This window comes from Haliotis asinina, chromosome 16 (genome assembly GCF_037392515.1).
Source record: "Haliotis asinina isolate JCU_RB_2024 chromosome 16, JCU_Hal_asi_v2, whole genome shotgun sequence".
Classification (NCBI taxonomy): Eukaryota; Metazoa; Mollusca; class Gastropoda; order Lepetellida; family Haliotidae; genus Haliotis; species Haliotis asinina.
The window spans coordinates 24,490,133-24,504,603 of record NC_090295.1 but is presented as its reverse complement, the minus strand read 5'-3'; the positions used below and the strand labels follow the sequence as shown (position 1 = coordinate 24,504,603).

At 41.6% G+C, this 14,471-nt stretch overlaps 1 protein-coding gene and 1 pseudogene across 1 annotated transcript; both read right to left on the bottom strand.

Annotated features, from left to right (window-relative positions):
- Window positions 1–264: 264 nt before the first annotated feature.
- Window positions 265–991, bottom strand: LOC137267718 (uncharacterized; annotated as a pseudogene).
- Window positions 992–9,315: 8,324 nt separating this feature from the next.
- LOC137267717 (uncharacterized) lies at window positions 9,316–13,339 on the bottom strand. Its single transcript, XM_067802178.1, has 2 exons — window positions 13,250–13,339; window positions 9,316–9,546 (listed from the first exon to the last, which is right to left on the bottom strand). The coding sequence occupies exons 1-2, from the start codon at window positions 13,337–13,339 to the stop codon at window positions 9,316–9,318; spliced, it is 321 nt and encodes a 106-aa protein (XP_067658279.1).
- Between the last annotated feature and the right edge of the window lie 1,132 nt (window positions 13,340–14,471).

Genomic DNA, 14,471 nt, shown 5'->3' with positions numbered 1-14,471 from the left:
AGTTACGAGTGAACAAATGAATGACTGAAGTTGTTACAGATCTGTGGGATTTTCATAAATTTTCTCATTCAGCCATTTATGAACGTTAAAATATCTGTGTTCAATGTAGGACAAATTGTGAAGTATCAGGCACAGATCGCAAAATCCTGATTGTAAAGTAGACAATTTGCTTTGCAACTAAAAGTGTTAGTTACTTTGAGGAAAATGTACTTATTCTGTAATATTTTTTGCCCAGATGCTGCAGGTACGGAGCCATTTCCCATATTAGGCAACAGGCAATATTTGGATTTCTGAATGCGAATGGGATATATTTGAATCTTCACAGGCAGTTCCAAGTTTCAACGGAAATGTATCGACGGAGTTGCTGAACAACGGAGGACGTCTTCATAATTTTTCATTTTAATGGGATCATAAAATGTTACTGTGTATCACAATGTCAGAATCAAGGCTGTAAGACATCATCCAGGCGAACTTATCCCTTCAAAGTGTCTGTTTATGAGCATCAGAAAATTCATATTGCCATGGAGGATGAGGGCTTACGAGCACCCACGACTGGTGGTTTGGTTTGAGAGGCGGCTTTACACCGTGTATGGTCAAATATTACAGCACCATTTGAGAGAATATCGCTTGTAATTTCACAAGCAGGTTTTGCTCATGCGCCTAGACCTTTTGCTACATCCTTTTCCGACATCCAAGACGGTTATCCAAAAGGGGCGATACGTTTTCTCACTGAATTATGAATTAATTTTTCATTATCTTCGTGTATATTGTACAGAACCTTGACTCGGTATTCACCACTGGCCTGGACACAACAGGGGAAAGAAAAAATGGTCCAATGTGGTCATGATGACCAATCAGGAGAGGTAGTTCACTGTCAGAATGGACGGTCACTCCAGTCAGTTTGGTTATCTTAAGTGATATAAGCATGCAGTGTTAAACCAGCTACACGAAGACACACGAAGAAGCTTCCAGGGCGATGTCTGAAGACCATCTGAATATATAAGTAGAAAATGTATGACGTAACTTGCAACTTAATGATATCTCTGAAAATGCATATGTGCCCCATGTAAGGGCTCGACATACTTTCCCATCATGTTAAAAGGAAAACTCACACTATGTGTTTATGTTGGTTGTCTAAAACTTATTTATTTGATCATTTGTTTGTTTGGTTATATCAAGTGAGTTCAGGTTAACGCCGCTTTTAGCAACATTCCAGAGCTGTCACTGTGGGGAACACCCGAAATGGGCTTCACACGGTCTTCCCATGTTGGGAATCGAACACGGGTCTTCAGCGTGACAAGCAAACGCTTTAGCCACAAGGCTACCTCACTGCCCGTTCTTATTTATAACTAGGCATGTCTATTACTAAAATCATAACACACTATATGTTCATTTTAATAAATTCATCTATGTTGGTTACTTGAACAACACATTAAATCAAAAGTTAAAAAATTGCTTATGTTTCCACAGTGTAGAATGAGCATCCGGCTAAACATTTTTTTACAATTTGTATATGTATTATTTTAAGGGGAAAAACTTGCATACAGCGGAAGAATATATAATTTAAATAAATTTTCAATTTTAAGAAGTGTTTATACAAGTTATACACACTAGTTTTAAAAGAAATTAATATCTTTTTCGTAATTCATCTATGCAAAATGTAATTAATTAATATAAAAGCATTCAAATTAGTCCTGTATTCGTCATACATTATATAAAATATCATCTTTGACTGAACTTCCAAGATTTCGGGATGATTGTTAATAAGGTCTCTTAAGAAACAGACCTCATAAGCGTGTAATATCAAGGTAATACTAACAATAATTGCCACTTCGCAAGCAGTTTAATCACTTTCGATTTTGAAATAACTGACGACCACGGGAAGCTATACATACATAAGCAAATATCAATGAAGTGTTTCGGAATGCGATTATAAAATTAAAGACTATGAACAAAATATATTTGACTTGGGAGAGGTTGATGGCAAGGCTGGTCTAAGGGGGGCAACTCTGGCAAAAGGACTCAATCTCTTACTGGAGTTTTTGACTGCATAAAGAAAAGTACAATCTAAGCTTATGTCGCTTGGTAGACACATTAGACCAAGCATAAGTAAAACGAGCATTATATTTGTGTGTGCTTTTTGGATTTTATATCCAAAACAAAAACTTGGTTGCTCGGTGTTCTAATCCAAATCCAGACTATCGTGCTGATGCATGGAAAATACATCTGAATAAATTTGTATGCACGGTTAATATTTACCTTTTCGTGGTGTATGCCTACTTATATTAATGATGTCATATATGTGTGTCAACACTCAACAGCAACAACAACACCAAAAAGGTCTCCCTGTCCTCACTCGTCGATTAGACAAATCCAGGTAACTTTTCTCTACAAGTCAAAACAAACCCAGGGCAACCAAAGAGCATTCTTTTCATCTCTCCAATAAGAACGAACGAACGTCCTACACCATTTTCGGGTTACCGTTCTAAATGTTGGTAACATTAGGCGTAGTTTTACGTTTCGTCCACAGAATGCCAAAATTACCCTCCCCTTCTCCGACCTCAGTACATGAGTACAAAATTGAACACCCGTCATTACCAGAACCATCATTACCAGGGACAAAAGATACTTCGATGCTTCTTGGAGTTGTCTTACCCAATCCACTGCCGGAAAAAAATATAGCGTCACAAAACATACAGAAATGGTTCTATAGTCGTCCTGTGTTTTGGACATTAGTGGATCAGCGTTTTCTTTGACTGCTAGAAACATTTTCGTGACCCGTGTAAGTAAAAAATCCAGTGGTTATGTGTATGCTTAGTTTTGCTCGGTATTTTCTTGTTTTCAACACAATGGAGACTGGTTGTGATAACTGGGAGTTTATCCAATAAACAGCAGCGTAGCTTTAATTGTGACAAAGCATTGATCTTTCCAATATGAGGCCGGGATACCCAAAATATGGCTGATACAAGACATATACAAGTATGTCCGCTCACAAATACACCGACGCTTTGGCATACGTGCACTTTTGATACTGACAACAAAAGGGTACATCCCACTCTCGCGACGAGAACGCTTGAACTTCGCACCAGTTACGCGTCGGTCTTTCTTTTAACATGGGTGTTTGACGGATAGCAATAAACTGGTTGACACACGGCTGACACAGATAGGTATCGATATACCTTTGGTGATGACTTGATTTCACGAATGACACACGGGTAGGCAATACAGATCAAGGATACATGTGAGAGACTTAGAAGATACGTTGAGTACTTATATGAAGTGTCACATTGTACTTCCCAAGCGGAAGTATGTGTTGGAGCTGTCTTACCCCAGTGTTATGCACCGTTATATGGAAGCGTTCCCTTGTTCCGTGAATCGATCTGCACGTCAGGTTTACCGTGTCTTCAAGGAGCATCAGCGCATGACTGACTGATCTCACATTAAACTTATTTAGTATCATACTGGGTCGAAGTCGTTAGACAAACAGCTCTGTGGTGGTCGTCGGTGTGTGGAAATGCTTCGTAAACTCTGTTATGGAGTCATCAAAGTTTCAACTCATATAATTATTGACCGTCGGTTTTGAGTGGAATTTGTGAGCATTAGTTTACGCCACCTCTAGCAATATTCCAGTGATATCACGGCAGGGGATAGAAGAAATGGGCTTCATGTGCGAATTCGAACACATGTTCCGTGACGAGCGGATGCTGTCACCTCCCCTGACCGCATGGGAGTGAGTGAGTGAGTGAGTTTAGTTTTACGCCGCACTCAGCAATATTCCAGCTATATGGCGGCGATCTGTAAATAATCGAGTCTGGACCAGACAATCCAGTGATCAACAACAATGAGCATCGATCTGCGCAATTGGGAACCGATGACATGCGTCAACCAAGTCAGCGAGCCTGACCACCCGATCCCGTTAGTCGCCTCTTACGACAAGCTGAGTCGCCTTTTTTGGCAAGCATGGGTTGCTGAAGGCCTATTCTACCCCGGGACCTTCACGGGTCCTGACCGCATGGAAATTGAACTGTATAGGTAAATATAGGTTCATTAGATAATACCGATACTGCGTCTCACTTGAACAATTTTAATTCAATTTTATAACTGTTTGTATCTAGTTAGGGCTACACAGTATTACCGGTATATCGTATATCGCAATACGCTTTATACGATATGTATTGCAACACATTTTCTAAGAACCGGTGTATTTGGTAAAGAACACATATGAAGATTTTGTGATAATCTTTATGGTTTAAAAAATCTGCACATACTTTATTCACAACAGATGTTTTCCTTGGTTTATTCAATGACAAAACTGCATACTGTAATACTGTAGATTGTATATAAAGGAAAATAGAATCTCTGACTATGCAACCTAATTTGGCTGTTATCAGAACCCTAACATATAAGTTTAGGGACTTATAATATAGAAAATGGGATTGGCATGCACAGTTAGTGCCACTTACTGTGAAACACCTAAGGTCCCAACGTATCGCAACACGTATCGTAATACGGGCACATATATCACAATACATTGCAGTACAACGTTGGTGCCAGTACAAAGCCGTAGTGGTAGTATCAAATAATTAAGTAGAATATCGGGTCAGCATATGCCCTGCATAACGTAATTATTGATCAGAGGATATGTGGTCACAAAGGCTTGGTTTGACAACCAGTGCTAGTGGATCTCGACGTGAACGAGCACGGACAGACCTGTGATGTCAGTGTAGCAATGTAATCCCCTGTACCCTTGAAGATCTGGATACAACACATCTACGTCCGGGTTGAGACATGTCATCGTAGCCAGATAGGGTAGATCGATGCTCATGCTGTTGATCATTGGATTGTCTGGTCCAGGCTTGGTTACTTATAGAGTGCTGCCATATAGTTGGAATATTGATGAAAACAACAAATCAAAATTGTTCAAATGGCATTTGGCTGTAATCGACGAAGATGGATTTTATGTCCGCTTCACTGTTGTCGCCGTCATGCTGACAGGAGACACGGATGACTACATTTTGTCCTGAATAACAGTTGTTCCCAGACACGCGGTCTCACTCAGCTCTGCATCTGTGAAGATCCGGGTTAGAGTTGATCTTCAGCAACCCATGCTTGTCGTAAGAGACGACTAACGCTCGCTGACTTGGTTGACTCGTCATGGTAAACCTGTTCGCAAATCGATGATCACGCTGGATTGTTTGGTCTAGACTAGGCTACTTACAGAACGGGGCCATATACCTGGAATATCGCTGCTGTTCAGCACGTGAGACAATGCATCGAGCCAGGCGTGGCCAAGAACCATAACTCTTCCTAGCCTCTGCGACGTGTCGTGTATTCAGCTGAACGAAAGGAATTTATTGAACGGCAACGGCATTTTTCATCTTTCGTGTTTGCCTTAATTGCGGTCAATATTATGTTTATGTTTTCATATTTCATAGCTTACACTATTGGCCATAGTGTCCACAGGTTGAAAGTGACGAGTTAAATATGAGGCTCACTAGGTTTCCTTGGATGCTCGTTTGTAACTTATTCAAGAAATATTAAAGATTAGAATAGGTACTACTAAGTTTGAGAACAATGTACTCTCTCATTTATCAAGCCATTACATGGAGTAACACTAAAAGCGGGGCGGTGGGATTGCCTTGTGGTTAAAACGTTCGCTCGTCAAGCCCAAGAGCTGGTTTCGATTCCCCTCTTAGCTACAATGTGTGAAGTCCATTTCTTGTGAGTGAGTGAGTGAGTGAGTTTAGTTTTACGCCGCACTCAGCAATATTCCAGCTATATGATGGCGGTCTATGAATAATCAAGTCTGGACCAGACAATCCAGTGACCAAGTACATGAGCATCGATCTGCGCAGTTGGGAACCGATGACAAGTGTCAACCAAGCCAGCGAGCCTGACCACCCGATCCCGTTAGTCGCCTCTGCGGCAAGCATAGTCGCCTTTTATGGCAAGCATGGGTTGTTGAAGGCCTATTCTACCCCGTGACCGACACGGGTCCCATTTCTTGTGAGATTGCTGGAGTATTGCTAGAGGCGGCTTAAAACTCTGATCACACACTCTAATCAGGAATCACGACCGAGGCCGCGTTGTAAAACCTGGTAATAAAGGAGCGATAGGCCACCTTGTTAGTCCTATAAACGTACAACAATAGTGCTGTAAAAGTGCAACCCATGGACACACACGTCATCCCCTGAACGGTGCAAACAACGTGGGGCACAATGACCCAACCTGTGTCCTCTACAAACATATTTTCATATATGTCATTGATTCATATCAATAAGGCCATTGGTTTATCTGTGGGAGTCGTTTTGAAAATGTTTCAGCACTGATATGTAATGCTGATTCAAAGTTGAAATTTCAACGCCATTTCAACTATAATATTAATACAGCCAAAACTGTCAATCAGGCTATTGAATCAACGTGTGATTCAACATTGAGTGAGTGAGTGAGTTATTATTTAACGTCACACCGGCAATATTTCAGCCATATCGTGACGAAAACAAACATGATTATAGAGAATATGTATATATTCCAAAACCCGTCGTCAAAGTACGGTAAAATAACTAGAGTATCACAATTCGAATTTAGAACTAGCATATGAAGTTAAACCTAACAGCACAATTTGGACAATACATAATATAAAAGTAGGCTATAGATCACCAACAACTGAAGGTAGATCACCACACTAGGGACCAAGGGGACTTACATTACTTTTGCTACCTGCATGGACCCAGGCTGGAGTTACACCATCCCCTCAGCCGTTGGTGATTGTAGGAAAATGTAGCCGAAATTTAAAATGACAAAAATACTACGTTTAAATATATACTGGTAAGTTTAAATTTCACTTTGAAAGTTTTGGGACATGTGTACCCTCTCAGGGGGACAATAATTTTACGCTACTTCAACCCCCTTTGACTGTACAGCCACTAACAATCGCAGTTGACAATTCACACCACCATGTTTAAAAGATCAGCTTTCGATTTACAAAACATATTATTCAAAATTTAGCTAATAAGTCTATTTCCTTTAAACATTCAATGATTAAATGATAACATTAAAAAGATGCGTCATTGTTTTGACATTGAAGTATTTCTCCCTTGTGATGGCAAAATCAATACAGTCAAGCAAGACATGCTTGACTGTGATTCCTTCATCACAAGGGATACAGAACGGAGGATCCTCACCTTTAAGCAAATATTCGGGAGTGTATCTCGTATGGCCAATGCGACATCGTCGCACAATGATTCAACCTTGATATAATATCATTGTGACTGCTGGTTAACTCATCCACAAATGCAGAACTGCTGTTAATGAAGACTTCAATCAGAGACAGTTGGTAGGAATTATGAAACTGCATTGACCAATTTCTCTAAAGTACGTCACTATGACCCTAAATAAATGGATCGTTTTGAAACATAGTGTCACGAGACATACATGCCCCAATAGATTCGTTTGAATTGATCAGCAGCAGCCCATATGCTTGTCATAACAGGCGACTCATTAAGGGCATCGGGAGGTCAGGTGCGCGGACTTGGTTGACGTCTAACACCGTAGCCCAATTGTGTCCGGAAGCGCGAGGTCCGGTTAAGCGAGTACAATTAATGAACGTAAGTTTCGTTTCACATAAAAATCGTCCGGAAGGCGGGGATTCCGGATATGTGGGGTCCGGGGTTCGACTGTAGATCGATGGTCATCTTATCAGTCACTGGATTATCTGGACTAGACTCAAATACTTAGAGACTATCGTCAAATAGCTAGGATTTTACTGAGTGCGACTCTAAGCAATAAGCGAACAAAACAATTAATCTTAGCTGTCCAGTCTCTCACAGATGGACGGCGTGTCGTACTTTCAACAACTCCTATCGGTCACCGAGGTGTCCTCCCCATAGACAACGGAATTAGCCGAGGAGACCCGAATGATAATAATACAAAAGGAATGCGTTCGTTATATCATCGTGTTATTCCGGGACAATCCGAATAATGTCTCTGCAGTTACGTGAAGGGTGACGAACTCACAAATGTTGGCCCGCACAACACCTACATGTGCAGAAATGCGGGATGGGCGTTACTTCTATCTGACCGTGACCCATCGAGGCACGTGGAAATGTCACGGCACGAACAGCATGGCCAGATCTAGAACAGTTCCACGGGCACCCAGCGGTCGAAGAAACGATTTATGACGAACGCGTGCTAACGATGACCTTCACATTCGAGGGACCTCAACCCTGGAATTCCACTCGGATGAGCGACACGAGTCCACGTTAAGGAGTGAGTCAGCTCAGTTGTACCCGGCACTCAGCAATGTTCCAACTATATATTAATTTCTTTAATTACTCTCAGCAATATATATAAATCACATAAATCTGTATTTGGGTTGTACAATATGTTTATTACGTGACAAACACGACAATAACACAGAATACTCATACATTTAGGATTTGATCTCGCCCTCCTAAACTGGAACGGAAATTCACAATATGTTTTTTCACCTCCTTTCAAAAGCCCGAGGGATATACGTCAAAGACAAATTCAGTGACACTCCGGGAGGTATTCAGATGCATTTGTCATGGTAAACCTATTCTCAATGCCGCAACTCTACTGTTATACTTTGGGTGATGTTAATTCCAAATTTATTTGACAGACTGTAGACAATGGTGGTTGGCGATGAACTTGTTCAAATAATGCATCGACAATACTTGAACTCCAGACTATACACAATGGAGGAATTTGAGCATGTACACAAGATCAGTTGAGCAGTTTTCTGTGATTCACACCAACATTTTCTAAGTTGAGACACGGGGCAACATGGTGGGTTGGGTACGATCTGTGAGCAGTTTCTTCTAACACTCACACTTGAAGGTAACACGGCCGGTAGTCTCATAACACACTCCATCAAACAAATCGTTACTTTATCAAATCAACCAATCCCTTGACAACCAACTGGAGTACATAGCGTTGCGTTCAACCTTTGTCACCAACCACGAGTGCCTGATTGGAAACGGTACCATTTCACCGCTTTTATGCTTCTCTTAACACCAACCATACCCTCCTCATCTCTGGACACTAACGTTTCTAGGATTCCGTTTCCCAGTTTCAACATTTCTTGATCTATCACCATGGAAACGGCGCCATGGTGTTGGCACCAACAGTATCTCGATGGAGGACGGATCCACACATGTTTAAGCACAGGACATACATGTGTATTTCTACAAAGGAATAGACAGTCGACGTTGAAGTGAAGCTTGTTCTTCGTGGTCCCTGGGTGTGATGAAGTCGTTGTGCGTTCAATTCTTTCGTTGTAGATCTCCACGTCGCTCACTGTATGGAGGTGGCAATTCTCAGGAGCCATGTAGAAGCAGCGGAGAGCTTGGCCTTGGATTCACACACCGCCACAATGATAATGCCCTTTGTCTTGCTGGCAATCAGGTACCGTCCGCCATTGAAGGCGACAACTTGTTGAGGACATGCGCTTTTCAAGCAATACGTACATCCGCTGGCTCGGAGTGTTTCCGGTGGCTGGTCGCTTTGAAAACATTGATTTATTGCCTGAAACGACAACAGGATTCGTGTTAGTGAGTTGAATTAAATTAACGTCCAGTCGGTGTTATTTTATCCTTTCAGCAAAGATTCTGTTTGAAAAAAAACTGAACCTCGGCCATAATATGCGATTGCTTCTAAAGCGACGCTGATAAATGCTCCATCTACTGTGTATGGCAGTGATCTGTAAATAATTGAGTCTGGACCAGAGAATACTGTGCCTTATATTGATCTACATATCTGGAACAAGACGACACACGTCACCCAAGGAAGGATGTCTGACCACCCGATCCCGTTAGTCGCCTCTTAAGACAATTATGGTTGCTGAAGATCACTTCCAACCCAAAAAACTGATGTGAAATGATTTACTGAAACCGATACGTTAAAAGGCACGTTGTAAATCTAACCTTCTTAGCCCATGTTGAATGATCATGCTGAATGTACACACTTATAACATATTAAGATCATATATCGCCCTTATCTACTTGCACATATAGATATTCCGACAAAAAGTCGAATTAAAGGTACATGGTGATATGTCATAATGAAGACGCGGAAGCCATCTTCCCTTGTTAAAAGTGCGTTAAATTACATGATGATCTCCTGATTTGTCCTTTGTGTTCTGAAGATTAAAGACACGTGAAGGTCCAGGGTAGAATAGGCCTTCAGCAACCCATGTTTGCCATAAAAGGCGACTATACATGTCATAAGAGGCGACCAACGGGGTCGGTGGTCAGGTTCGCTGACTTGGTTGACTCATGTCATTGGTTCTCAATTGCGCAGATCGATGCTCATGTTGTTGATCACAGGATTGTCTGGTCCAGACTCGTTTGTTTACAGACCGCCGCCATATAGTTGGAATATAGTGTGGCGTAAAACTAAACTCACTCACTCACTCACTCTGAAGATGGGAAATGGGATGCTGTGTTGCATAAGGGTATAATCGTATTGGTCGCAGATTTGCAACAAATTTATCAAATTCACATTCGACCCCACCAACTACGGATCTAGTCTCTGCCTGGAGCCAAACTCTGTAATGCACTGACCTTCAACGGCAAGCCAAATGTAAGCGATATGAATAACTATCCGTATATAACCGTTGCGAAAGTGATATTGAAAAAAACCGAAGTACTTCATCAGCTGCACAAAATATAGCTCTCCCAGTTTGCCCCACGACGTGCACTACTGATGGAGAACATAGATCTTCGACCCACATCACCAACATACAGACTTCTAAACATAGACATGCCGCCCGAATTCCATATCAAGTGGCAAGCTTCTTACTACGATAGTCTGCTCGTAGTAACGTGTACACTTAACGTGGTGGTGCCATACAACCATGGACGGAGCTGACCAATTGATCCCAATGTGGACAACTCGTGATCATTGTGGTCTGGTTGTCAGAATTTCTGTTTAATTTAATTTAACATGACATTACTTCAGTAAAGGATACTGAGTGTTGTTTCTTTAGTCAGCAATCTGGATCGAGTAAGTTCGATAAAACAAGCGACATACATTCGTTATGAAAACAGCAGACAACATTATATGGTCTCTGGAAATATTAAAAAATCATTAATGTTTCCTCAAATTCGTCAACGTTTTTTCAGTAGTGAGTTATTCGACAACGTTTTCTCAACAGTGAGTCATTCGTCAACGTTTTCTCAAATTATGGTAGGTCATTTTCTAACGTTTTCTCAATGGTAAGCGATTCGTTAACGTCTTCTTAATTCTGAGATATTAGTTAACGTTTTCTCAATAGTAAGTCTTTCGTAGACAGTTCCCCACTTCCTGAACAATAATGTCATTCCCAAAAGATACACGAATTTTCACCACATTTGGCGTTAAATGGGGAGATGTTTCTTGCTCGTCGTTTACCGTGAAGACCTTTGATGAAGTGGCTTCCGACATATCCCAGTGTAAACAGTGACATATCCCTTCGTTACTTCATGTGTGTAACGCAGAAAAAGAGAGCTAGTTAGCAATGCTATTCACACATATGTATCAGTTCAACGTCAGTGTAAAGCAGAGTTCTTGGCAGGAATCTCGGTTAGTGTCTGTCAGGACGGCTTATATCTGTGTGAGTACATGGTTCATTGAGAAAACAACGGTGTTCACTAAGAAACAAGAACGTGTTTCGAAACAAAATCCAGCCGTATCTTATTTCAGATTTCATTGCTTCGATGTCAGATGATTAGGTAACTGGGTAAGGAGCAGAAAAGGAAACGTCAAGCCCTCAGCATGAACATGCACTTCCTTCTCCCTCAGTGTGTGAGTGAGTCTGTATACATGCCTATCGTTTGAGGCAATCGAAAGAGGCTCATCATTGTAACAATCTGTTGCTTGGACCATTACACAACCCCAAACGCCTTACGATTGTTTTGAAAGCGATACCTTCGTCACGCGTGTATCCTGTTTTGGCTGTCGAGTTAGCTTCGTTTTTATACGTCACAAGATAGCAGGCATATATTTCAGACCACCGCACCCTAAGCATATGTCCTTGACGCGTAATCTGTAAGCAGATCTATCTGAGGTCATTCAGGTACATGCTGACTTTATGTGCACGCTATAGCTATTTCGGAGGACACTACCTACATTATATAGCATAGGTCGGTGTTTATTCAGTAAAGAAATCTCTTTACCGAATTAAAGGAAGTGGGTGAATGCTGTTTCTTACCACATTCAGAAATATTGCAGCTTTCATACAACTTATGGTGAACTGGGTCGAGGGTGAACTGGATAGGTCAGTGGTTGATAGCACGAACACTGATTAGCGCTGGTCGACCACAAGAACTACCTAATTCAGTGGTTGATAGAACGAACACCGACTAACGCTGGTTGGCCATGGAAACAAGAATGCGTAGCATGGATGTAAAATACGTTGGTTTCAGATACGTGGCGCACTGCGTCAGCACACTGACATCAACAGTCTACGATGTCGTGGTGTACAGTGAGGTGGCAAAACACGTATGCGTTCTTGGGGTATCATTACACAGCAATTCGACCTGGTCAAGGGTAGATTATATACCTGACTGGTGATGACCGCCCGCATCGCCTGTGACACACGAAGTACGAAGATCGCGGGAATTACGAAGCAGAAATGCAAGGTCTCCACGCAATGTCCGCGGTTCTTGCCAAGCACGGGATTCACGCGTGTCATCGACTTTGGTCAACACAGAATGATTGTTATCTCCACGTGCTGTCGCGACTTTGCTGTACGTAAGTGGAATGCTGAATGATAACGTGATAAGTTCTGTTTGTACGTCTTGAATTAGCCAAACTGTGTTAGTTTGGTTTTCCGTCACTTTTAACAAAATTCCAGCCACATCACGGCGAGGGGACACCAAATATGGGTTACAAAGACCGTACGCATGTGGGGAATCGAATATGGGGTCTTCGGCCTGACGACAAAATGCTTCAACCCCTAGGTTACACCCCCAACTGAAAGGACAATCGCAGATGAGTTTATGAGTAGGTGAATTGACTTTTATCCGGTTTCAGGAAACTTTCAGCAACACCACGACGCGGGACACCTCAAACGGCTTTCACACATTCTACCCATATGATAACTGAACGATGGGATTAAGTGTGACGAGCGAACTCTTTTGCCACAAGGCTACCTCACCACCTCGAGGTGTATTTTACAATAAAGGTGAAGCCATTCTTACAAGATGCACTTTAGCGCTCTTTCTTGTTACTCAAAGACAATAATTACCATGACTTCTTCATCTGTAAGATTGAATCCTTTGCTGTGGGTGGATTTGGATCCTACATCCGGTATGATCGCCGCCCGTTTCAGCTCCATGATTGCTCCTCCTTGTGTGATTAACTTGATCCATTTCTTCCAAGATGGTGATCGGTTAGTTGAAGGACTGACACCAAAACCGAGCATACTTCAATACACAATTTCTGTCTGAAACGAAACGAAATACATTCAGACAAGGGAGTTTAGTCTTACGCCGCACAACGTCAGCGAGCATCAGCACCCGATCCCGTGAGTCGCCCTTTACGACAAGCACGGGATGCTTAAGATCAGTTCTAACCCGGATCCTCACAGGTCCTCAGACAACATAGGCAATTTTTATGCTTTCATCTTCCAAGACACTTCTTTCTGCTTTTGTCACGGATTAGACTAACAGCTAGTCTCTGAAATGAACATATTTTACTGAAAAAACGTTCTTAGTGAAAAAAAATAATATAATGAAATGGAACCCTGAGACTTTCTTCATTTTCAGAAATCTAGACTTGCCACATTTTCTAGACGTGCGTGGGCTTTCTTGGATATTTATACTTCAGGGTCTGTACGACAGACTAGTCACGGATACACAACACGCCTTATACATGTATATGTTCCACTTAGATGGGGGAACCGGATACACTTCATTCTCTCATACCAACATCTCAAGCGAAGACAATTGATACACCAATTCCCGACGTCGTCCCACGCCGCCGCGAGTATCACTATCTAACAGCGATAATTTTCAACCAGTAAACGATATATTAGATCCCAATATATCTGCCAGCAATTAATACGACACCTGTTGCCTTGTTTGTAACTATACAACGATACTGATTACGACATTTCATTGCGTTCGTTTTGTCCTTGGATGAAGAGGTATGTAGTACTAAATTCCATTAAACGCATTATCATATATTTTGAAACCTTTAGTCGACAAACATTTCGTGGTGTATTCAAACAAGCATTCTATATTTTCGAAAACATTCCATTTATGTACAAACGTGTGTGTAATTTAATTATTCAACCTTACCACCCTAGGTGAAAGATGTAACCCTCGATTAAAATTTAGATGTGATATTAAACGGATCCTGTGATATTACGTGGCAAAACCTACCTGCTATAAATTCAACTATCCAGTAACACACCGGAGCTGTTTGCCGTACAAACTCACTCTATTACAAACACATGCACTTCGAAC

Excerpts from the sequence above, each read along its gene's own strand:
- LOC137267717 (XM_067802178.1), bottom strand. The coding sequence starts at position 13,339 with ATGGAGCTGAAACGGGCGGCGATCATACCGGATGTAGGATCCAAATCC. Across the intron at positions 9,547-13,249 it reads TTACAGATGAAGAAGTCATG|GCAATAAATCAATGTTTTCA; the intron begins GTAATTATTGTC and ends TTGTCGTTTCAG.